Below are 25,640 nucleotides of genomic sequence, written 5' to 3' on the forward strand. Positions count from 1 at the left end.
CACATCATGTCCACTGAGGGACAGGGTGTTATTTTCATCCATCAGCCAGCCCTCCTGTCTGGAAGCAAACACTTGACGAAGATATTCAGCTATTTTGCCTCCTGCTGGCTAGAGGGCTGAGTGATAAGGAAAGTAAGCGGGAAGCACTATGTCTGTTAGAAAGCACACATGACTCTCAGCAATATGCTGTGCAAGGGTAATGAAATGAGCTCTTATACACGGTACAGTGTATATATATTTGCCTTTTTATATGAGTGTGAGAATTCTGAATGTGAAAGAAATGTACAGTAGGTTTATGTTTTTGCTGTTTTATATATTAAACAAGTACATAAAAAGGTGAAGCGATGTACAAATAGATCTTGTGGAAAATCTGACTCACTGAGCAACTTCAATAACAGAAGTTGCTTTTCAAATTCAACAAAGGGCATTTGTGAACTGTCACGGACATGTAGATATCTATAGCAAAATGCCCAATTCACAGCAGAGATAAACATGTTCACAGGCTGATAAACTAAAGTATTTTTGGTCTTATTTTCCCCTTCATAAAAACTCTACTTCATAACTCATAACTAGTTATCCATTATTAGAAGTGAGGCAGCTTTTAGAGGCAGGTTGGCTAGCTACAAACTGGATGGCTAACTCTTTGCTAATCATCGGTTCAGCTAATTCAAATCAAAGATCTAAATCTTCAAACTGTGTTTGAGATGTTGGTGCCTTTTGAATCATTTTTAATGCAATTATCTGACAAATAATATGCCATGCTCTTCCACTAATTTTACTAAACAGGCGTTCTATCTATTGTAGCTAACCTAGGTTAGTTAGCTTGCTAAAGAAGCTAACTAGTCAAGAATACTTATTATTCATGACAAACAAAAATATGCAGTAACTTTATTTTTACAGATGCTGTCGTGTAGCATTTAAGGGGAATGGAATATAAAGGTGATTACATCTAAACAGTCAAATTATTCTTTTACAGACATATATACCTACAATCATTGTAGGTATATATTATGGAATTCACAATATTGAATTCCAGTGTAGAGCCTAGTAATATCCTAAGTGAGCAGCAGTATTATAAAAGGAGCATAATCAGCCTAATTTCAGTCTATGGACTGAAACATCTGTGTGCCTCAAATCCCACTGATGGCAGTTAACTTTAATAAAAATGATTTAGTCTAGCTGGAAGGTGTCTGAAAAAGTGCAGCTGACCGCTTTCAAGGTGGTTCTGCCATGAGGGTCCATTCTGTGAGGCAATTGATTCACTTTGCAGTTGGAACCTGTATAGTCTGAGCAGGCTATAAAAGTTGTTCAAGTCCAATTATGAGAGTGCAGGTCCAAACATAATGTGTAATTTCTCATTGTGGTCATTTCCTAGCGGCCCTTTCAGCACCTTGTAAAGTGTTTTCTTGCTGCAGCAGAGCGATAGCACTGGGAGCAATGAAAGGGAAGTCTGCTGTGAGCGTTACTGAGCTGAAGAAAGACTGCACAGTTATTCATGCAAACATACACTCTTACAAGCACACATCAATGCTGACAGGTGTTTTAATAATGACATCATAGGGGCTCATTTGCTTTTCCTCCACAGAGCCAAACGAGGTTGGAGTACACTTCCACAATATCCTCAGCGTCCCTTCCTAAACAGCATTTATGTGATTTTCTGGGATCATTTTGCCAACAGAAACAATTTTCCACCTGGATTACATCTCAGTGCTTATGTTAGACATGCCGAGCTGAATGCCTAAGCTCTGCTCTATAGCAATGCCTCTGCAACTGTCTTTTCAACACTGTTAATTGGTTTCATCAACATCACTGTGACAGCTCTGGTGAAGCCTGACATTTTTAACAGTTTACTGTATATGTTATCTCTGAGTGGCATTTTGTACACCACTTAGTATACTTATGCAGATATAAGGTATTTTGGGTTGAAGCCTTTCTTAATATAAACCAAAAGAGCACATGCTGAGGCTAATCTGTTCCTTGGAAGGCAGCTCTTTTCATCTCTAGCCGCATTTATTTAACTTCTGGCACTGATTAATGTTTTGATGTTTTAGGAATGGCTTCCAAAAACTGATTGAAACAGCCTAAAATGAAGTTGGAACAAAAGCCTCAGAATTTTCTGGCATTACTTTGTCTCTTTAGTTTACCAGAAAGCTCTAACTTGCTTTCTCGGACATTACGTGACTGTAGAAGGTGACATCTGAAGGTGTCACTGTGGATTTAAGGTGATATACCCCTCTATGCTTATCTCTCAATAAGATGGCACAGACACAAAAGTAATCTTAAGCTCTTTTCACAGATGCACTTTAGCCCTGAACTTTTTCGGGATTTACACAACAGACATTTGAGAATGCAAAGGTCTGACACATCCTGGATGCTAGCCAGTATGCCCTCTGTGCCCTCTCTGTTCAACTTAGTCTATGTGCTGTCTGAACATGCCCATGTGAGGATAGCACATCTAATGTTCCAATGTATTAACCAATAGCAGGTGGGTGTCACCTTTGCTGTCACCTATATGCTCTATGTCAGGGGTGGGGGAAATCCAGGCCTCAAGGGCCGGTGTCCTGCAGGTTTTAGATGTGTCCTTGATCCAACACAGCTGAGTTAAATTGCTAAATTACCTCCTCAACATGTCTTGAACTCTCCAGAGGCCTGGTAATGAACTAATCGTTTGATTGAGGTGTGTTGACCCAGGGTGAGATCTAAAACCTGCAGGACACCGGCCCTTGAAGCCTGGAGTTCCCCCACCCCTGCACTATGTAGACAGTACCATTGACTAAACCAGTAATTACACTTCTATAAGTGCAAATACATGTATTTATGAACTATCTATGGCTCATTCAGAATAATCAGACTGAAAGGCTAGTCTAAAGGTAAGGTAACCCATAACTGACAAGCATGGTTCTGCACTGGTAGTCCACATGGACTTTTGGCCTTAGTGTATAAGATGATTACTCACAATCGCTCTATCTGCACTACCCAAGATAGCCACCAACGTGTAACCATAAATCCCACATCAAAAAATAATCAAAGTTGAGCATGGTCTAAAGGACGAGGTTTCACAGCATCTGTATTGTCAATTGTTCCTCGCATTCTTCAACTACCACTTTGTTTTTGTGTCACTTTCTTACAATAAATTAGTTATTGAGTTATGTGTAAGCTAACGTTAGCAGTGCTTGCATCAGCACTTGATGCTTTTACCTTTTAGCTTTTACGTTGCAAGCTTAAGGGATTGCTCTCATCTTAAAAAAACGATTGATTGTATGTGGCCTGTGTTGGTGTACCACACAACCACACTGGTTAACACAGCTGTCGACTGTCTTACTTTTTAACATCGACTGTTAATGACTTCCTGTGGTGTCTGGCACCATAACCAACTCTACCAATTCTAGTGCATTTCTAGCAGTGGTTACCAATCCCTCAGGAAGCAGTGCATAATTACAATATCTTATCAGCTAGTTTCCTGCTTCAAATCCACTTTCATAGTTCGACAAAGAAAGCTTATTTTCAAGTAAGGAAAAGAATACTTTCTGTACCCTTGAACATAGTTAACCTGTTAGAAAATGGATGTCATAATATAAACAGCAGTAACAAGGGAGTGGCGCAGACACACTGTCATGTACACAGCCACACAGACACCCACACACAATTTGTGACCAAAGTACATGATGTGCTGTGTAAAGATGTGAAGCATCTAATGACTGTGGGCAGAACCCTCTGGAGCATATGATCAGTATGACAGATTATAGCCTGAGAGGGACATTAAGTGATTCATTTAACCACAGAAACACACATGCATGCACACAAATGATTCAAGCCTGGAGGATATCCAAACTTTGTAAAATGTGCATCAAACAAACTTTCTGGGGGGGGGGTGAAGTTGGTCTTGAAGGGCCTATATTCCCTGACACGCATCAGAGGTAACGCTTTCCTTCTCTCTCTGGCTTTAAAACAAAACTGCAAAAGCGCTAATCCTTTTTCATTTTCTTGTGTTCTTTTTCTTTTTTTAATGGGATAATTTCCTTCCTTTCATTTAAATAAACAAACCAATTAACTGCCTAAAACGATCCCTCTTTGAGTATTTATTGCATTGAAACTCATTGTACCTTCACGAAATTATAACTGGGCCCCATTTTTGCAAAAGAAAAAAAACCAGCATAGAAGGGTCCAAATGTTGTTTGGCACTAGATTCTTTGAAAAAGAAAAAAATGTGTCACGATGCCAGCCGAAAAATAATGCGTGCGTAATTTGGTGTGGGAGTGTTAAATGAAACTGTGGCCACAGCTGAACCACAGCAGATGGTGACTCAGAGGAACCGGGTGTGCAGTCATTTTTTCTTCTTTGTTTTTATTTTTTTATTTTATTTTTTCAAACATGACTCGTTAAGGAAGGTTGCCATTTGCTTGATCTTTCGCCAACATTAAGTGTCTGAGAGATTCTCAGCAGCCATCTTTAGTGAGGCTTTGGGAGAGGCTTAATGTGATGTGAAAAATTCAGAAAGCTCCATCAACAGCACGCCAACCAAAGCTGAGTAACCATCTCTTTTTTTATCTATTTATTTATTTATTTTTAAGCCCTGACATATTCATGCCAAGCATATCAGACAGCTCAGTTTCCTGAGTTCACGTAAGTTGTATTTGTATTTGATGTACTTTTTAGCCCATGATCGTTATTGGTTTTTTGCTTGGAACTTTTTCTAGTCCAGTTCGACCCTGTGCAGCTTGACCTGACGTGCTCTCAGTGTACACCTCAGAGGTTATTTAGGGTTATAGATTATGTTGCGAAACTCCACTGCATGTGTCATAATGCACTGGGGAGAAATAGGTCAAGTGGGTTTGTTTGCCCTTTTCATGTTCATCATTTATTCATCAGAAAAGGATCAAAGTTTTTCTTTCTCCTGTTTGAAATTCTTGCCTCGTCACAGTTTCCCCCTGAGCTTAAAGCTCAGAGGAAGCATATCTGTGTGATGGGAAACATGAAAACATGCTCGGAAAAAAAATGTATACAGCGCTTAAATGTTAATAAATCATAATCCTCTTTCCTTGCAGCATGCAAAGACCTTGCCACGCATGCAGGCTGTTCTCCGTTATTTCTAAACTAAGATGTCACTGCCTTTCAACCACTGCCTGTGGCATCACTTTATTTAAAGCTTCTTAGTGGGCTAGTGGAACATGAACAGGCAGGCTTAGCACAGAATTGCCTTCACTCGAGTTAAATGCATGCAGACATTCGCACAATTGGTTGTTATCCCAAAAATAAACGTGTTAGACTGAAACCTGATGATTTGCACTTGCCTGTTTCTGCACTCAAAGCTTTTGGGAAATTTCAACATTTCAATTTCGAAAACAGTTTTTTTAGTGCATGGAGGCTGAAAGATGTTGCAGATGTTACATATATTTGTATTTTTATATATTTATATGTAACCCTTAAAAGATGCTAAAGACGCTATGTTTGTTTGTGTACGTTTATTTTTGTCTGCATCCTATGTAAGATCAGATTTTCGAACGTTCTCTGTTATTATTAAGAATATTTATGTGAAATTAAACAGAGCTCTGCAGTTAATGTAGATGCTAGATACATTTTAGAAGCAGTTTCATTAAAAATATATACTTTAGGAGCGTAATATTCATAATGTATTAATCACTGAAACTTTGAATGTTGTAAAAAAAAAAAAAAACTAATATGCTGGCCACACTCCCTGAGTCTACGATGACGCCTCCAAAATAACCTGACGAATAATGAAAAATCTGATTTTCTTGAGTAAACTTTGCTTTACTCGTATTTGTTTTTAATGTAAATAAATCTACACTGTCACTTGTCATGTTTTTCCCTTGTTTCTGGGCAGATAAAAACATATATTAGACCAGTAAATGTGAATGAATAAAAGCAGGTTTAAAAAACAAATCAATGTAAATAAATTTTTTTTTGCCGAAGTCTGCTATGTTTACATCTTCACTTTTTAAAATGATATCCATTAACAGTCTCATGAATACATAAAGAAAAAAAGGTTTTTGCAGTGGCATTACAAAATACAAAACACAAATAAAACAGCACAACAGTTTGAGTGAGTAATCAAGGAAAAATGACAAATATAAAAAAACTAAAACAAAAAAATAAATATTATATTAGGTTTACAACATGATAGTCATATTCAGTCATTTACTGTATGTTTTGTTGTCAACTCTTGCTACATGCTAAGCTAAGGGTTAATAAACAATGTTGAGTAACTATACTGTACAGGTTACACAGGAGATGCTACAGTTAAGTCTTAAGTAGTAAAATATTATATTATCCATTCATTTAATAAATTCCAACATACAGCTAACCATAAAGGGCAACGTGGGACTCACCTCTACATGCTGACAAGTTTGAATCAGTTTTCCCATAAGAGACTCCAGCTCGTTGTTCCTCTTGATCAGATTACTCAGGTTGGAATCCAGAGCTTGCTGCAGAAAACAATAACACAAAAGAGACAACGGAGAAACTGAGAGACAAGTAAAAAAAAAAAAAAAAAACAGTCTCTGACGTGAATGTAAAGAAATCAAAGTGGAGAAAGAGCTGTCAATACAAGGAAGATAAAAATGCAAAAAGAACCGCTTTCCCTTTTAGTTTTCTCATGGAAGCCAGAGGGGATGTAAGAATATCAGAACAACGGCAACAACAGAAAAAGTTCTAAAGCAAGTGGAAAAGAGCTGCGTCTGGAAAACACAAGAAATTAAAAAAAAAAACAGTTTGATTCCTCAGTTCAAGTCCACAAAATAACAGCAAAAAGAAGCAACGATTTTCTATCATCTCTCCTTCTGCGCAAGCGTCCCCAGGAGCTCCGGTGTTATCAACTGTCTTTTTAAACAGGTGCGTTTGGTGACCATGTACCTCTGAGCGCGGGTGATACCCCTCGTCTCTGTACTGCCTCCTCATACTGCCCCGTCCGAGTCCGAGCCTCTGACAGAGAAGCCTACTCTACGAGAGGATGTGACTGGGACAGCCACTCCACTGAGCACCGAGCCATGCGCAAACCCGGCCAAGCGGCAAATTAGGCATCAAAAGCTTTCCCTATGAGAGCATGCAGCAGCGCTCCCGGCTAACGAACCGGCAAACAGGTGACAGCACGTCAGTGCTGTCCCTTAATGCTCCTCCCTGCTCCCCCCCATCCATTCCCCTTCCCCCCCTTTTTTTCCTCCTCTCTCTGTTGCTTTTCATCTGCCTGGGCACAAGCTGTCTCTACTTCTAAGACCGTCATATTATTGCCAAACCAAGCGTGCTTAAGCTGCTCTGATGCCACATCTCCTCTTGCCCATTCAAAACTGTTTTCCAGATGAATTTCACCCCAGACTTGGTGAACTCTGAGATTTCCATGTCTCCAAAAACAAAAAAGGTGTGCAAGTTCGCTGGAGCAGCAAGGCCGTGACAGGCAGCACACTTGTCCTAACGCACAAGAAGTGAATCTTTTGCTTTCTTTACAGCTGCTACTTACTCGCCTTCACAAGTGAAGCTGCTGTGAAACAACATTTGTATTTGCTCGACCTTTAACCCCCCCCCCCATTTTTTTTATAGCTGCAGTGTAAACAAAGGCAGTTCTGATGCTACAATAAGGATTAAAAAGGCACTACCAAGAGGGAATATTGTATAAACAACCACGGTAAATAGTGATAGAGATTTGCGTGTGCAAGCATGTGTACACTACTGTACTCGGCTTAAATGGATGGCCTTAATACGGCGATGACACACAAAAACCAAACAAGGCATAAAGGACTCTTTGAACAAAAATATGGCGCTGTCATCATTATCCCTCTAAAAAAATGAGCTCTGAAAGGATGGAGATGAGGACAAGAGAAACAACAATAAGTCAGCAGCTCCCTCAGATGCAGTTGAAATGTGTTTCCTCACCCCAGTGTAATGTAGGAAAGGTAAAGTTCATGAAGTACACAAACACGCACAAAAGGGAAAAGGAGCAGCGAAAATTATGTTAAGTTTTCCGTGCCTCTGTTTATGGCTACATTCCTGTTCATGTTAACATAACCTTTGAGTGTTTGTTTGCTGTTTTATTTGGACTCCACATCGACAGCATCCATTTTGCCAAGTGGCGTTTATCTCTGGGGATTGCTAGCCCTGTCAGGTCACCTGTCAGTCATCCTGCCGGTTTATCCTACCATCTCTCTTTCTCTTTGTCTGCCTGTCCTCTTTTTCTGCTGCCGGTCCAAGCAAGATTTTTACCCTGCATCCCTCCAAAAAAACAGAAAAGTCTCTGTGTGAAATTAATCTGCTCTGAATCACCTTGGCTAAGCCTTTTTGATTTGTTGAGTTTTATTATACATAGCGAGCCGCAGGATTTAGATTATCTTAACATGGATGCAAAATGATTAAATAAAAAATGATGGATACTTTCACATTTGACACTGCAGATGTGAAATATACAGTTTATAAAAATGTGGAACACTTACATGTACTAAAAAAATTTTATTGCTTGAATGCTACAGTGATCTTAGACTACCTTTTTCCTTCTCCGTCCTCCTTTACTAAGTGGTTTTTGTCCTGACACAAAGACAAAGACTGACACAAAAATTTAAAACTTAGTTATTAATTCAGAGTGTGTGACTATAGTTTTATTATTATCATGATATTTTACTTGTTTTTATTTTATCACAGATTTATGCTGCATTATAGCATTTCTTTATTTAAAAATGTGCCAGTATTTTGAAGTTTGGAGGTAAAACTTAATAGTAAAACTGAATATTTGTCCTTACGTTGGGTGAGTGCTGAGTGTTTGTATATGTTTGCATGAGGGTGGGAATGCATGTTTGTGTCATGTGCCTGTTTGTCTGTGTCTATATGTCAGGTCGGGTATTAGACTCCACCTCTCTGGGAACTCCCAGGCCCTCCAAGGCCTATCTCCCCTCACTACACTCCCTGCCGGTGACTGATGCCCTCAGGGGTCGGCGCATTGGTGGTTCTTGGTGTCCGGGGCTGGGCGCTCAGGTATGTACCAGCTCACTCCCGGTGGCTACTTGGCGGGGCTTGGCGCCTGTTGCTCGGTCAGGCCTCCTCCGGGGTGCGGGGGGCCCTCGGGTCTCCGGCCTCTGGGCCTGCGGCTCGGTTCACTCTGGCACAGCTGGCTGCTGGCAGAGCCGGTGGGCACGCCGGTGCAGCCCCCTCTAGCTTCTACTCAGTGGCTACTGGGTGACGTCTCGTCTGGGGATCCTCAGCCCTTCCCATGAGGGTGGCACGGATGCCCCTCCAGTGGTCCTCCTTGGGCTCTCGCACTCTGAGGCCTCTGGATGTCTGGGGCCTGGATCTCCTCCATGCCTGCTTCATGCCCTGGGGGACGGGGCTATGGCTCGCTACATCCTCTTGCAGACCATTACATGTGGAAACCATTTGAAAACAAGCGCGCTGATCCACACAGGTATGCACATGCGTGTTCACTGCTCGTAGACTTAAATTACACCTTTCTTGGCTGCTACAGTGGGGCAAAAAAGTATTTAGTCAGCCACCGATTATGCAAGTTCCCCCACTTAAAATGATGACAGAGGTCAGTAATTTGCACCAGAGGTACACTTCAACTGTGAGAGACAGAATGTGAAAAAAAAAATCCATGAATCCACATGGTAGGATTTGTAAAGAATTTATTCGTAAATTAGGGTGGAAAATAAGTATTTGGTCACCTCAAACAAGGAAAATCTCTGGCTCTGACAGACCTGTAACGTCTTCTGTAAGAAGCTTTTCTGTCCCCCACTCGTTACCTGTATGAATGGCACCTGTTTGAACTCATCATCTGTATAAAAGACACCTGTCCACAGCCTCAAACAGTCACTCCAAACTCCGCCATGGCCAAGACCAAAGAGCTTTGGAAGGACACCAGGAAAAGTATTGTAGACCTGCACCAGACTGGGAAGAGTGAATCTACAATAGGCAAGCAGCTTGGTGTGAAAAAATCAACTGTGGGAGCAATCATCAGAAAATGGAAGACATACAAGACCACTGATAATCTCCCTCGATCTGGGGCTCCACGCAAGATCTCATCCCGTGGGGTCAAAATGATCATGAGAACGGTGAGCAAAGATCCCAGAACCACACGGGGGGACCTGGTGAATGACCTGCAGAGAGCTGGGACCAAAGTAACAAAGGTCACCATCAGTAACACACTACAACGGCAGGGAATCAAATCCCGCAGTGCCAGACGTGTTCCGCTGCTGAAGCCAGTGCATGTCCAGGCCCGTCTGAAGTTTGCCAGAGAGCACATGGATGATACAGCAGAGGATTGGGAGAATGTCATGTGGTCAGATGAAACCAAAGTAGAACTTTTTGGTATAAACTCAACTCGTCGTGTTTGGAGGAAGAAGGATACTGAGTTGCATCCCAAGAACACCATACCTACTGTGAAGCATGGGGGTGGAAACATCATGCTATGGGGCTGTTTTTCTGCCAAGGGGACAGGACGACTGATCCGTGTTAAGGACAGAATGAATGGGGCCATGTATCGTGAGATTTTGAGCCAAAACCTCCTTCCATCAGTGAGAACTTTGAAGATGAAACGAGGCTGGGTCTTCCAACATGACAATGATCCAAAACACACCCCGGGCAACAAAGGAGTGGCTCCGTAAGAAGCATTTGAAAGTCCTGGAGTGGCCTAGCCAGTCTCCAGACCTCAACCCCATAGAAAATCTGTGGCGGGAGTTGAAAGTCCGTGTTGCTCGGCGACAGCCCCAAAACATCACTGCTCTCGAGAAGATCTGCATGGAGGAATGGGCCAAAATACCAGCTACTGTGTGTGCAAACCTGGTAAAGACCTATAGTAGACCTCTGTTATTGCCAACAAAGGCTATGTTACAAAGTATTGAGTTGTATTTTTGTTACTGACCAAATACTTATTTTCCACCCTGATTTACGAATAAATTCTTTACAAATCCTACCATGTGGATTCATGGATTTTTTTTTCACATTCTGTCTCTCACAGTTGAAGTGTACCTCTGGTGCAAATTACTGACCTCTGTCATCATTTTAGGTGGGGGAACTTGCACAATCGGTGGCTGACTAAATACTTTTTTGCCCCACTGTACTTCAAAGCACATTGTGCGCTGTCTGTCCTGCGTGCTGCACAACAACATTGAATATTTAGTATTTATTGCTTTATACACTTAGCTAGATTAATGGGATGGTGTTGTGTTTAGTATGTTGCTTTGTTTTTTTTTTTGCTTGTTTTCTCTTCTTTCTCTCTCAACAGGTGATCCAGGAGATTTTTTTTCTCCCCCCCTTTCTCACTGTCCCTCTCCCCTTCCGTTTTTCTTTTCCTTCCTCTTTCTTTCTCCCTTTCCTATCCCTCACTCATGTCTGTCCCGTCTGTAACATCTGAAAATAAAATATAATAAATAATAAAAACAAAGGTCGATCAAATGGACCAATACGGCAATGCCACGATGATCCATTTGGCAAAATAAATCCATTGGGTATCCTTGTTGGTCTTCAGACAACAATTCTGACGGCTAAAGAACCAAATGGGACAGGCAAAAAAAACCAAAAAAAACCTGAATATTTGAAACAGCTGACCGGGTTAATTTATTTGCAGAAAGGACGCACTAAGAAAGATACAGTTCTTTTCAAAGCCATCAGACAAAAGAGTAATTTTTGTTTTTCGTCCCACTGAAACACAAGTTGCCAGTAAAAACTGAGCTAACCGAGTGAGGCAGTACCAAAAAATGTGTTGCATATAAAAAATGTCATGTCAAAGTGTTTTTTCTCACTTCCTTGTTTGATATGGCTGTTTAATGGGAGGTAAAATTATAAAAATGCTACAAAATGCTACAAATACTTGTTGTACACCAATAATGATTTCTTTTAGCTGGTTGTTCATTGCCATCTGCTGCAGAGAACACACTGACTGTGGATCAGACACTGATACTACTCCACTGCAACACCAATGAGCCATGCCCAACAGAGTGAAAACAGATTACCCAGTAAAACTGTAGTTGATTTCCAGTACTTTGTGACATCTCCCATGTTTCTTTCATAGAAAATATCAAGAAATGGATTGTGCATCACCATGCAGCCTAAAAATATCAAGGTATGGACTTCTCAGTCCACTTGGTTTCCACACTTTCAGAAAGCTTGTTAGTTTACTCCCACAACCCACCTAGGATTTATGTAAACATCCAGAGGTCAGCGATAGAGGAGCAGTCTTAACCTGTTCTGTAGAGGCGGTTTGATTCAGGCTTTTGTGTAGAGACTTGAGACTTGGCTCAAACTGAGTAAGTAGGCGAAGTGAATGAAGAGCAGTTCCATCAGAAGACGCATAATTCAAGCCTGTTCTCATTCCCAGGGCCTCAATTAAAGCTGTTTTGGCAAAATCACCGGATTGGGGCTTTTGGAATGAAGGTATATTTGGCCCCTGTGCCCGGATGCACAGGCTCACGGTGTTAGTAAGCTGGGTTTAAGTCATTATTTTTCAAATGTTGTGAAAAAGAATATATTTTTTTTGCCAAACTATGGTCTTTTCTTTAGTACCCACACCTAAGCAAGAAATTTCCAGTGCCTAAAACTAAACAAGTACTTTTCAGTACCTGAATCTAACCAAGTAGTTGTCAGTCCCTAAACCCAACTAAGTAAATTTCAGTACCCAAACCCAACCAAGAAACATTCAGTACCTAAACCTATCAAGGCGTTTTCAGTATCTAAACCTAACTGTAACTTTCTTATGCCCAAATCTAACCAAGTAGTTTTAAATGGATAAACTGAACTAAGTACTTTTCAGTACCTAAGAGTAACGAAAAAACTTTTAGTGCCTAAATGTAGCCAAGAAGTTTCAAGTGCTTCAGCCTAACAGCCATGAGAGTTCAAAACAGTTTTTGTGAGGTTTTTATATTTCAAAGAAAAGCTTATTCACTCAATGGCATCTGTTTTTAATTAGTAAGAAGGTGTTCTGCTGCAGCATGCTCAGAACTTCTCTTAGGTTCTTCTTAAATCGCCCTAAAAGAATCCACTCTTTGAAACCGAAGCAAATTTTTCATCTCTTTCATCACCTAACATCTTTGTGATGGCTTCAAAAAAGGTTACATGTCTCTATATAACAAGCATCACACTTGTTATCAGTGTATGCACTGTTCATGTGTTCAAAAATGGCTGTAGATGCATGCTGTGAATGAAACAAATCAACCTGGAGCAGTGCTGATAAGCTAAGAATGTATGCGAGCGGATCACACATGCTCGCTCACTCACAGATAGGAAATGGTAAGCAAATGAAGTCAAAACTTCAGAGGACCTACGTCTTTTCTAAGATTTACTGTGACATTGAGCAGGATTGTGCTCTGAGGATTCATCTCCATTCTCTTCCTGGTTCATGAGTTAGAGAGATCAGAGAAACCTCAGTCATGCAGATGAGGAGAGAGACTGTGAGGAAAAGATGAGGAAGAACAAAGGCAGACAGTTAAACAGCAAGACAGACATTAAAGAGTAAGCAGGAAGAGGAAACGGGAACTTTAAAAGAGCCCATGCTTGTTTACTGCTCTGCTTTATAGTCTGTCTACCTGTCCCTACACACATCTATAATGTATTTATCTCATATCATCAATGAAGTAGGCGTTGTGTATTGGTTGGTTTCCACTAGTGAGCTAAGTTATAAATTGGGAACAAATTGTTTGTCTTTTTTTATCAATCTGAGAGAAGCACAGATGACTGCTACAGGAAAAGGGCACTGATTATGAAGCAAAGCACAGCAGAGCAAAAAGAAAACACAGCATGAAAGGAGCATTGTTGTAGAAGAAATTGAAAAAGTGTGTGTGAGAGAGAGAGAGAGAGAAACAAAAAAGCCCAGAGCGAGGAGAACATTGAGTACAGGAAGTAAAAGTTGTCTGCGAGTGCTACACAATGCACTGTAAATTTTCACAGAGTGGCTTTTATTTATTACAGTTAAAGAGAGAATCTCATATCTGTATATGAGCGCATGGGATACCAAGCATCTTATAACATCCTTGGTTTGAAATGCAGACTCTAGTTTAGGATTTATCTTTTTATCTTCTAAGTAGCTACATCAATACTCCATCTAACAGCAGCAGGCAGATCTTTCGAGGGCAAAATGACTCAAAAGCACTAAACAACAGGAAATGCTAGTAACCAGTTCCGAAGACAAAGAGCCCAATGCGCAAACACAGCAGTCTATTTATGCTAACCACAAATAAGCAAAGTATAATAATAATGTCACTATTTCAACTTTACAAGGGCAACAATACAAATGCTAACATCGTGCTTTCACCTCAAACATACCAGACTTTGATATGACCAGAACCAGAGCAGCAAATATCCAAAATGTCGAGGTCCAGGCTCTGGGGAGATCAAGACTGAAAGAGTGGCTTTTCTATCCAGGTACACTTTTACTGCATTGGTGGAGTGTTTGGGATCATTGTCATGCTGGAAAATGAAGCCGTTGCCAATCAGATTCTTCCAGATGGTACTGGATGATGGATCAAAATCTGATGGTACGTTTCTGTTTCATATTTCCATGAATTTGGATCCACATAGTCCGCAACATCACTGGCTGAAATGTATCCCCAAACCATGACAGAGCCTCAACCATGCTTTACAGATGGCTGTAGACACTGTCGTACCTGACCTGACTTGAGTCAAGAAACAAATTTGGATTAATCACTTCATTTTTAGTCTACTTCCTTACAAAATTTGGTATATCTACAGCCTTTTCTCTTTGTTTCCCTTCTTCGTAGACACTTTTCCACCTAGACAATTTTTGACGAACAATAGAACATAAACTGAAGGGCCAGATGCATCTCTCAGGTCCCAAGTCAGGTCTTTGTTGGATTTTTAGTTGATTTCTTAAGAACATGACATTAAAATACTGTTCATCTGGAACAGATTCTTTCTTTACCCTCTACATGTTCAATTTCCTTGTTTTTTTAAGGACACACTGCACACAGATATGCCATGTTTGCAGGTAATAGTTTTTTCAGAATCACCTTGCTAGGACAGAAACACTATTTTATGTTTGTCAAACTATGTTGTGACTGTGCTGTGTGTATGTGACTGAATGAATGTTTAGAAAGTAGGACATTGTTGAAATTCTTTTTTGGTAATGCTCCTTACACTTTTTGTCAGGATGTTGTTGATGGTTTTTTGTGGGTTTTTTTGTGTTTTTTTTTTTTTGGGGGGGGGGGGGGGGGGTAGCTGAGAAAGATGATTTACCAACTAACTGACTCTTGCTTACTTGCAAACATGATCCTTCCTCAAGAAGTCCAAGAAGATCAGCTGTTGAAGATTTAAGTGACTCTATACCATAATATTGTAGGTGATAAATATGACTGGCATATTAAAGAATAGCCAGTTGCCCCCTAAAAAACATTGCCAATGGGTTTACTTTTCATCTTGCTGCATCAGTAAAGTGATGCAGAGTGTCCTCTACACTCTGGCATCACTGCTGTGTGGTCAGAGGGAAGAAGCAGTGTTCACTCTCTCTGTTTGAAAGTTTCAAGCTTGTTGAGCTTTTGATCACACCCAGCGGCAGCACCAGTGGAGGGTGTGATGTCAAATTGTACTGACACACTGTATGCTTTTGGCTGTCAGCATATGTATTTTTAATTTAGCTTTTTATTGCTGTTTTATGATCCACTTTAAAGATTGTTTGCCAAAGTCAAGGTTGCATTTAAAAAAAGGAAGAAAAAAGGTCAGGACGATAGGATGGACTGTCAAAGCATGTAAGGGAATAAGTATTTTTTTAATGATATAAAAGATGAATGAGGTGGCTGGAAGACATGGAGCTAAATGTCATGCTTATCACCAAGGTTATGGTTCAGAAGCTTTTGTGTCTGCTCATGTTTTAATGTGTTTGTACTTGACAGCCCCACGTATTTTTTAACACTAAAGGGCAGCTGATTAACCAAAGTGGATTACAACAAAACAGAACCAACCTGTGATTTGAAATTACACACACAAAGAGCAGCTGCCATCTTTTATCCTCAAGGTTCTTTCTCCTCAGACCCAGAGCCAAGGACTTTAAAAGCTATTCCCAGCTGCCTCCTCTGTGACGGGGGTAATTTTATCTCCGAAAAAGGATGGGTGTTCCCACAATAACCTCCATGGCTCTTATCAGACACACACCACCACCACTGCCACTGGAAAAAAAGGAAACTATTCCAATCATCTGATATTCTCCCCCGCACCCCCTGTGGAGTGGGGATATCTCAAACTCCAGCAGATCAAGGCAAAAAGTGATATGAATGAAATGTTCCAGAAAATATGACCAAAACAGTTCCAAGTTGTCAGACTTTATAATGAAAGAAAAAAAAGTGAAAAATCATATCTAAAGAAAATTGGGTGACCTGTAACAGATTGAGCATTTTGGCTTTAAGCTATTGGAACTACCTGACAAAGTGAGGCTACGTGCTGGACCTCCTCGTCTAAGAAGTCTCCCCAAAGTTTTCTGTCTTTATAAATTAAATATCTAATGCGTTTTTCACCATTAATATTGCATTGCACTTTACTTGGTAATTCTGTTAGACCTCAATTTACTTCCTACCCTGTTTCTGTTTACCACGCAACCTGCCTTTTTAAAGCACAACACATTCACTGTATACTGTACAATGCTCATAAAATCTGAGGACAGTCTGTGTCTAAATGTACTTGTGTTGCATAATCATAGCTCAGCATTGCTTTTATTTATTTATGACTATATGCTGTCTGGTTTTAATGCATTGTTTCACAAAATGCTGCCATGCACAGATTAGAGAAAAAGTAATAGCTTACAGAAATGAATTAAAGTTAAGTGACGTGACATGTGTGGTGCCTTGAATCAGAACTTATCCTGAGGCAGAGATATATTTTAAGCCTCACTCTTACTGAAGACAGCAAAACAAGCCAGTGGTCTGAAAAATAAAGTGTGGCTTTTAATGTGATTAGCAATAATCCGTCTTTAACTTGAAGGATAATGTATAATATTCAGCTCAATGGGCTTTTTTTTTTTTATCCTGGACTTAAAGTCGTGTTTATGACTGATCAGAAATGCTGTTGTGTTAATGTTCTTTTCTACTTTTTTGAAGAAAAAACCCTGGAATTTTCACCTCAGTAACAAACAGTCAATTTATCAGTTTGTAAAGTGATTGCAAATTTGATGTTCTCACCATCTAGGCACGCAAAAATGCGATTTCTTCACAACAGCTCAAAAGAGATGACTGAAATTAGTTCTTTCATTTTTTTTAATTGCATACCCTTCACCATTTCATTGAGACAAAGTGCAAAGACAGTTCATTTCAACTTGCTACCAAAACAAAACAAAACACAAAAAAGCTAATATCATGAAGCTGCATTATACTGGCACACCCCATTAAATATAAAAGAGTGAGTAGATGTAGCCAAAAGTACATGGCATCAGCTCAGTGGTGGCTTATAACATTATGTTTAGCTAATAATAGTAGCTTGCTAACACAGAGCAAATGTTAGCTATATGACAGCTAACACAAAACATGGTAAAATAATCAATTCAAATCAATTTTATTTCTACAGCTCCAAATCATAAAAACAGTCACCTCAAGGCGCTTTATATTGTAAGGCAGACCCTACAATAATACATACAGAGAAAAGCCCAACAGTCATATGACCCCCTATGAGCAAGCACTTTGGTGATTTTTAAAATAAACTTTCAAAGTTATGTTGCAAAGCACATGGTTAACTTGAAATACAATATGTAACTCAAAATTTCATGTCATCTTCTCTGAAATGTGATTTACAATGTTGAAAATGTAAGATACCACCAAATTACCTGAAATTATGACTTATAGATAGCAAAAATGTTTTGTTTTGTTTTTGCTTGGATAGAAATGTCCTTCCTACTGGCCTCCCAATTCATTTAAAAAGCTGCCACTAGAATACTGCCTACACACCAAGAAGAGAGAACACATTAAACCAATTTGTTCTGGCTTCTTGTGTAATACAGCACTGAACTTCAGGACCTGGATTGCAGAATAAAAAAACAAAAAGCAGACACATCTCTCAGACCTGCAAGGACTGGTTCAAACCAAATCCAACAAACTGACTTTAAACCAGTGCACAGTTGTGATTCAGCTGCATTTGGGGCCTAGAGCTGCCCCAACTCGAGCTATGTTTAAAGCCAAGCTAATGACTTTTTTCTACTGCTTTTACTTAATATGGACCTTGTACTTATTTAATAAATTCAGATTTAATCTTACCTGCTCATTCATTCAACTGGTTCATATTTTATTATGTTATTTTCTTTGTCTTTTACTTTTTTCCCCGTCTTTGGCTTTTAAAGTGTTCTGTTTTAAATTTGCATTTTAATATTCTTATGAAGTTTTCCTTTCTTTTAAATATTTCAGTAGATTATGGAGAGCCCGTTGAAATGCCTGTGTGTATAAACTGTGTGTGTCCGTGTGTGTGTAGACGTTAGTGCCTTCGTGTGTATGTTTCCTTTTGTGTAAGTGTGCGAGAAAAATCGAGCGAGCGCGCTCACAAGTTAATGAAGCAGTCACATATGCTTTGTTTTCCCATCTGTTGTCAGTGTCCTCACAAGGTACTCTGAGTGATGTCAAACAGCAGGAGGACTATATATTTCAACAAGAACTTCATTTAACCAACGAGCCCTGTCAGAAGTAAATGTCAAGACGTTTGGGGGGGAAATGACTGAATAACAAAGTTGGAACATGTGACAGAAATCCCTCATTTGGTTTTAGACGTGTATCCTCTCACATAACTGTTAAGAAACGCTTGAAACTTGGGAATGCACATGAGCTGCAGTAGTATTGCTCACGCGGATTCAAAGTATGACATGGTTTGCTTGGTCTAAACAATTTGTCTTGCACACTTTCTTGGCTTACACAGGCAGTATTTAAAAACCTCTGCGCAAGTAGGAGACACGAGTGCCATCCAGTTGTTTTGTTTTGGGGGGGGGTTGTGTTTTTGTTTTGTGGTATAGGCGATAATTAGTTTGTATAATAACTGCAGGGTGTGCTGACCTGTGCTATTTCTCTCTGGTTGAATGGTGGGAGAGCGGGGAGAAAGAAAATCATGATAATTAGATGATGCACTAACCTGTAGCCTTCCTGCTAATTTTTCTTCTCTGCCTAAATTTGCTGAAACAGGCAACATGAGGCGGTAGAGGCACCCACATTAAATCTAATGACAAAGAACATCAAGCCCATCACTGGAGGCAAAGCTGGTTCTAAAACAAAACAATGATAAACAGAAAGGCAGGAGGGAATGTTTGTAGGCATTTTTATTGGGTGCACACATATGTAATCATAATCACTGATTTTAGTTAGGTTCAATTTCTCTGATTATATCACTGCATGCCCTTTCTCCAAGGACATATTACCAACTACCAACACATATTTCAAAGCCCTTGTAAAAGGAGAACCACGCTCACTCTTGACATTATATTTAGGGGTGCTTAGCAAGGCTGAATAAACACTATCTCTGTGTGTGTGTGTGTGTGTGTGTGTGCGTGTGTGTGTGTGTGTGTGTGTGTGTGTGTGTGTGTGTGTGTGTGTGTGTGTGTGTGTGTGTGTGTGTGTGTGTGTGTGTGTGTGTGTGGCCAAAAAATGTCCCCTGGTTAAATGACACTTTGGAAAAGTTACATGTATTTCCCTGCCTGCTGCTTTGGTGCGGTGGTGGGGAATCTCTATTCTCCCTGTTGCACGTATGCTTGTGTGGACTTATCAGCGTAAAAGCTCAAACGTTGTCTTTATTCAAATCATCAGGCTTGACCTAAGTGAATGCGCTTGTGCTGGACATTAGAGGTGACACAGCTGCAACCTACAGTAGATGCATAAATGGGTATACTTAGGATGCACCAGTAGGGATCATGATGATTGGGGTCGATACCAAGAGGAACACAGAAATAGCACAAAAAAGTCAGTTCCTCCAGCTGCTGCTTGAGGCTGCCTCCAAAAGCGAGTCAGTCCCAGTAGATTAGCATCTTAAAATGCCCAACTTTAAAGCAGAAAAACATGTTTACAGCCCTGTGCTCTATAGCTAATTCCCACTTCTAAACAACTATACAGCAGTGTTTTTGTTTTCTTTTAACATGACTAATTTTTTCTGGAAGAGAGTTTTATACAACCTAAGACACTTTCCTCCATATTTCAAAGCTATGACATCACAAAAATGTGACTGGTCAATGTTGATCATGGAAAAACATTATTAATGGGATATCTCACAGACCCATTTGTGCTATAATCAGCTAATTTCAGTTCATGTGCAGGAGGAGGAAAATGTGGTGATAGAAACAGTTTTTTTCTTTGATAGCACAAAGGGACAAGCTCATGATTAGTCCAGGACAGAAACAAGCACCGCTAACACAATCTCAGTTCTTTTGCAACCCTCTACACAAAAACATGCTAACACAAAGCTAGTCAAGAGCACAGAATGAAGACAAAGTTAATCGCATGCTGGCCCCAGCCCAACAGCCAGAGTCTGAAGTTCAACAGGTAACAGAGGCAGTGACGTTGTAGCCTCCATTCCCTATTTGTAAAGTAGAATTACCATGGCGATCCCTTTAAAGTCTCTTTGAGTTTGTTTTCAACTTTGCTTTGTGTTCTTGGCACATTACATACGTACATGCTAAAGGAAAGATTGTATATGTGTCTCATTCAGACAGTCATTTGAGTTGTGTGCAGAACTGTAGCCTATGGTTGATATTCCTAACTTGTAAGTATGAGACAATTTATTTCCATTCATTTTACTTAGATGAAAAGTACTGAGTAATGTGTAATCTGTTACTTGTTTTGAGTAAAGACTCCAACACTGGTTATGCTTCAACAAAGCTAAGCTGAAATAGTGATAGTGTATCTGTATGTGCCTATATACTGTTTTACATAACTTAAATAATGTCTAATTTTCAACTTTAACTGAAGACAAAGACGCATTCGAAAACAGAAAGTGTTGTTGCAAACTGTTGACCTGTTGACCTGCTTACTCTAACTGAACAGAAGAAGTGATGTGTTCATTGTGTGACATAGAAGGCCGTTTGCCAGAGAAAACTTTCTCTGTGCTGATCTAAAATCAGATTACTAGCAGCCTAGTAGGACCACAAACGTGAGGTAAAAGTGAACTTACATCATCAGGGGTGTGATGTGGAGACTAGTGATGTGTCTTGCATTCATTAATTCAGCTTTGTAAATGGAGGTAACTGCATACTCCTAGTTTCTGGATTTTGCTTTGTACTATGAAAGCTTGGCTTTGGACTGAAGTCGCTATACCTTGGCCATTTCTACTTTGACCTATTTTTTCCCTTTTTTGTCTCCCTTCCCTTTTATAGAAGCCATTAAAATACTCCAACATTATGCAAATGTAATCCTAAGTCACTGGAGACACTCTCCAGCAAAGTGCTTATATTAGTCAAAGGCAGATTAATAGAAGAAACCATCTGGTGGACATCCAAGGTAACATTTACTTCTGCATGATCTTTGCTGTAAGACACACACACGCACAGACACACACTGCCTCCATCTCCATTACCAGCACATTGTAATAGCCATGCTCAATTAAGCACACCTACACCCAGCAGGCAATTGGTGCTCGTTAACCTGCAACCTCATTAAAGACACCATGCCTCGTCACTAATGACACTCCCCATATTCGCTCTGTGTGCTTGCTTCTGAACGCCCTCCTGGCACAGTGGCATGGCGCAGTGATTATGCTAATTGCTTAATTATTCAGCAGAGATAATAAGTCAGCACATGATAATCTCACATGATAATCGAGTGAGATACCTGGATAAGGATAATAGAAAATTTCACACTTTTGAGCAGAGTAAAATTAAAGTTTAATATTCATTATATGGGTATAAGATAAAGAACAAAGAAAGTATAAGCTTATCTGTCATTAGAATGTGACGGATCTTGCAGGTTTTAATTAGAAAATGGGGATTTTTAGAAGATTTCAAATGTGAAATAACTTCATTAAAATCAATTAAGCAAACATAAGAAGGGTGAGAAAAAAATCCATTTCTGTGCTTACCTTGAGTTTTTCATAGCGGTCGCTCAGTGCTGCCACCTGGTGGTCCCTGTGACGTCCAACTAACTTGCAGAGTGAGCAGATGAGCTGGTCGTCAGTGACACAGTACATGTTCACCTTTTCCTCCTCGTGCTCCAGGCACTGGAGCCCTCTGAGGTGGCAGTCCGGCATAGGCTCGATGAGCCGGTGGCCGGTGAACGGCTTCTTGTTGGGGTGCGTCGCTCTGAGGCATTCGTCGCAGTACGACACCTCACACGTTACGCATGTCTTAACAGCGTCCTGTGGCGGGTCCTGCTCGCAGAACTGGCACTGGACCGGCTCCGGAGGTGTGCTCGGGCTGGACATGGCAGCGCTGAGGGGGACCAGGGCCAACCGGTTGCTACCTTCCTCGCCGGGAGAGTTGGGCCCACTGTGAGGGGCAGGCAACGACAGGGGGAGCCCGGCTGAAGATGAGGCCCGTTGAACTCTATCAATAATATTCTGCAAGGTCACGTTTCTCTTAAGTCCTTCTAGTCCACGCTCTGGACTCAGGGAAATGACATATCTACAGGTGGGGCACTGGAAGGCGCCGATACTCTGAACTGATTCGTTGGTGGTGCAGTGGGAGACGAGGATGCGGTGGGCGCAGCCGAAGCACAGGCTATGGGCACAGGGGAGCAGCAGTGGGTCTTCAAAGAGCTCCAGGCAGATTGGACAAGTTAGCTCTGACTCCAGAGTGTCCATCCTGATTAAAAAAGGCCAGGCGGGACCAGGCGCAGTGTCAGCGAAATCCAGAAGAGCCACTCAGCTGTCTGGAGGCCAGAGAAATAGATGGAGGCGAGCAGAGAGAGGGAGAAAGGAAAAGAAAGCAGGGGGATTTGTGATTAAATGGTGTGAAACAGCTTACTTCTCTGCGCTTTCTTTGGAGGGCTTATATCTCAATGGAGCAGACCACTGAGTTGACTTAAAGTACCGGGTTTTCTACATCTGACTGAAGACTGAAAATAAGATTAAGTAAACAGATTAATTAGCATGGTTCAGCATGTTCCACCAATAAGCATTTAGAAGTTTAAAATCAACACCTGACGATAATTTGGCTGTGGAGCTTCTACTTTTGTCCACAGTATTAAGTAGAAAGGAGGCACAGGGGTCTATAAATTCCAAATTGTTTATATACTGCCTGCGACAGTGGCCTCAAGGATCTTTATTTTGTAAGCTACATACCCTTCAACATTAGAGAGAAAACCTCATTTATTAGACAGTTCTCTATGAGCAAAAATGTGGTGATGGTGGGAAGGAAGAACTCACTTTGATGAGGAACAGACAGCCATCTACGGAGCAATGAGGTTAAAAAGAAGACCGAAAAGAAGAACACAGCAAGGCGACAAATAAAAGACAAGGCAAAACTACAGGAGAGATGCTCAGTGCTTGATGGGAGGTTCCTCATCATGGTTCTGGGTCATCTGACCCAGCCCTAATGATATCCTTTATCAAAAATTAAAAAAAATCTCAAGCTTAATCTTGAAAGTGAAAATAGCTGGGAGCCTATTAGCAAGATTCAAGACAGTCTAAGTTAGAAAAAGGTGCATTAGTATCAAAAAACAAGCTGAGGAGAATGTTGCTAGTCAGTTTGGAGGTTTCTTCCTGTTAAAATGGGATTTTTCCTTCCCACTGACACCAAGTGCTTATTTATATGAGGCCATATTTATATGGCCTGATTGTTGCGGTTTTCTGTTGTGTATTACTGATTTGGTGCTTTATATATACATTTCAATTGTACTAACAGAAAACGTAAAGACCATTCTGTAGGCTGAAAGTCAAACATATAGTTGCTCTAACAAATATCTCATGGTCTTTATAGCAGCCACATTGCAGATGTGCTGTTGACCCACTTTGTGCCCTTTTGTGATTCTCATTGTTGTTGACCGCAGTACGCTATAGGTTTCCCTATGCTTGGATTAACAAGATTACACACCATCAGCAGCAGCTGCTGCCGTCAAGAAGCATCTGTCAGGCTGGACTTAAAACTACTGAGCCACAAGCCAGTAATGCAACTTCTCACTAATCAGATACTTTATGTAACTAGTGTGCAATAGTGGCAGTGAGGTTCGCTTTATCCCTCGTTCTTTACCATTAAGTCACTGTACAGATAGTACAGCATGGAAGCCCCGAAAAGACAAGTGACAGAAAAGGCCTTAACAAAAGTCTAAGAGCAGGTTGAAGACGTCTTTTTTTTCCAACTTGCTCTTAAATGGGTGGGATTATGGGATATATGTTTGTGCTCTACTCATTTTGGCTACAGAAGGCTGATCCCACTCATGTTTTCTCAAATAATATTTAATTGCCTGATGCATGATAAACACACAGAGTACATTTTGTGCTAGCACCTTCTGTAACATTACTATCTTTCTTTTAGCTATGCACTAGAAGGGGTATAATTTTCCCAGCATGCTCTGAGTGAGACAAAATAATTAGTGTTCCAAGTCATCTAGAACATCATGTTCTAGCAAGAAGCACTGCAAGATCAGATAAGGGTAGCCGACAAATGTTTTAACTAGCTACACTGAAAGTTTCAGAACTCATCCGAAACTACTGTGTTCACAGACTGAATGAGGCTCGCACACAAACTCGACATAACCTCTTTGGCGGAAGTAATAATGCTTCAAAGAAATGACTATAGATTGTTCTTCTCACCTGGTTTACATTAAAGAAAGGAAAGAAATGAAATGAAATTTGATGAAGCTTGATGATATTTTTAATGGGTTTTTATGTCTTTTGAGGCGTCCGTACATTCATTTCAAGCTATTTCAAGCTTACTTTTGCTCAAATCATATAAATTCAACTTTGATGCACCTTTACCACTCGAGTTGAAATGGGAGTCTTGTTTTAACATTGACTACAGCTGTGGCTCCATCTGCCACATCTGGAGTCAGTTGCTAATTAGAACACATGCCAATTCATTTCTCCTGCAGAGCCGCTGACTCTGGATTTCCACGTGAACCTCCGTGCTGTCAACATGTCTCCAAGAGACTCAGGAAGAAAATGTAGAAGAGGCTCAAACTCAACTCAAATTTAGAAACACAAAACAACAAAATGTAGCAAGATTTACTGTTTTATAAATTCCTGATTATGTTGGAAAGCATTAAAGGGGAGCTGCCTGCTAATTAATATAACTAAAAGTGCTCAAGTAAGCTAATAAATAAGTGTGGCTCTGTTTCCAGTCAGTTCTAATAAAGACAAGTTACCTCTGAGACTTTGCCTCCAAGTTAAAAATTCAACAGTGCATGCTTTCTTCATTTCTGAACTCATAGCCCTAGGCCTTTTAATACACTTTTGGTTAATTTTAAGAAGATAAATTGGATTTTACTGTAGCTGAAAATGTCAATGAAAAAAAATCCCTATTTTGGAAGTGAAATAAAAGTGAAACCAACCCTTAGGGCTAAAAGGATCTTTGCCAGTTTCAGGAAATGTGTCACAGCACAAAAAAAGAAAAAAGAAAGAAAGAAAATGTCAGATTAGCACACAGATAATTCTGAAAACAATGAGATTTGAAAAATAAATGATTTTGAGTATGAATGCATTTGATTATAATGAGTACGTAAATTGATGTTATAAACCATGCTCCAATTTCTACACACTTTAAGCATAATAACGACAGTGACACAAACACACACACACACAAAAGAAAAATGCAAGGAATG

General features: G+C 40.2%; 1 protein-coding gene across 3 annotated transcripts in view; it reads right to left on the reverse strand.

Annotated features, from left to right (window-relative positions):
- Nucleotides 1-25,640, reverse strand: part of LOC113015681 (E3 ubiquitin-protein ligase Midline-1-like) — a 93,012-nt gene that overhangs the window by 18,956 nt on the left and 48,416 nt on the right. For 2 of the 3 annotated variants that reach the window (XM_026157799.1, XM_026157798.1), the window contains exons 2-3: nt 21,964-22,751; nt 6,348-6,443 (exon numbers count right to left, since the gene is read on the reverse strand). In XM_026157799.1, the coding sequence (XP_026013584.1) occupies nt 6,348-6,443; nt 21,964-22,683 (816 nt within the window). In that variant the 5' untranslated portion in view covers nt 22,684-22,751. Of the gene's footprint in view, nt 1-6,347; nt 6,444-21,963; nt 22,752-25,370; nt 25,388-25,640 lie in introns of those variants that run through there. The other variant, XM_026157800.1, reaches the window with a different exon arrangement.

The sequence above is a fragment of the Astatotilapia calliptera genome, chromosome 23 (assembly GCF_900246225.1).
Source record: "Astatotilapia calliptera chromosome 23, fAstCal1.2, whole genome shotgun sequence".
Lineage (NCBI taxonomy): Eukaryota > Metazoa > Chordata > Actinopteri > Cichliformes > Cichlidae > Astatotilapia > Astatotilapia calliptera.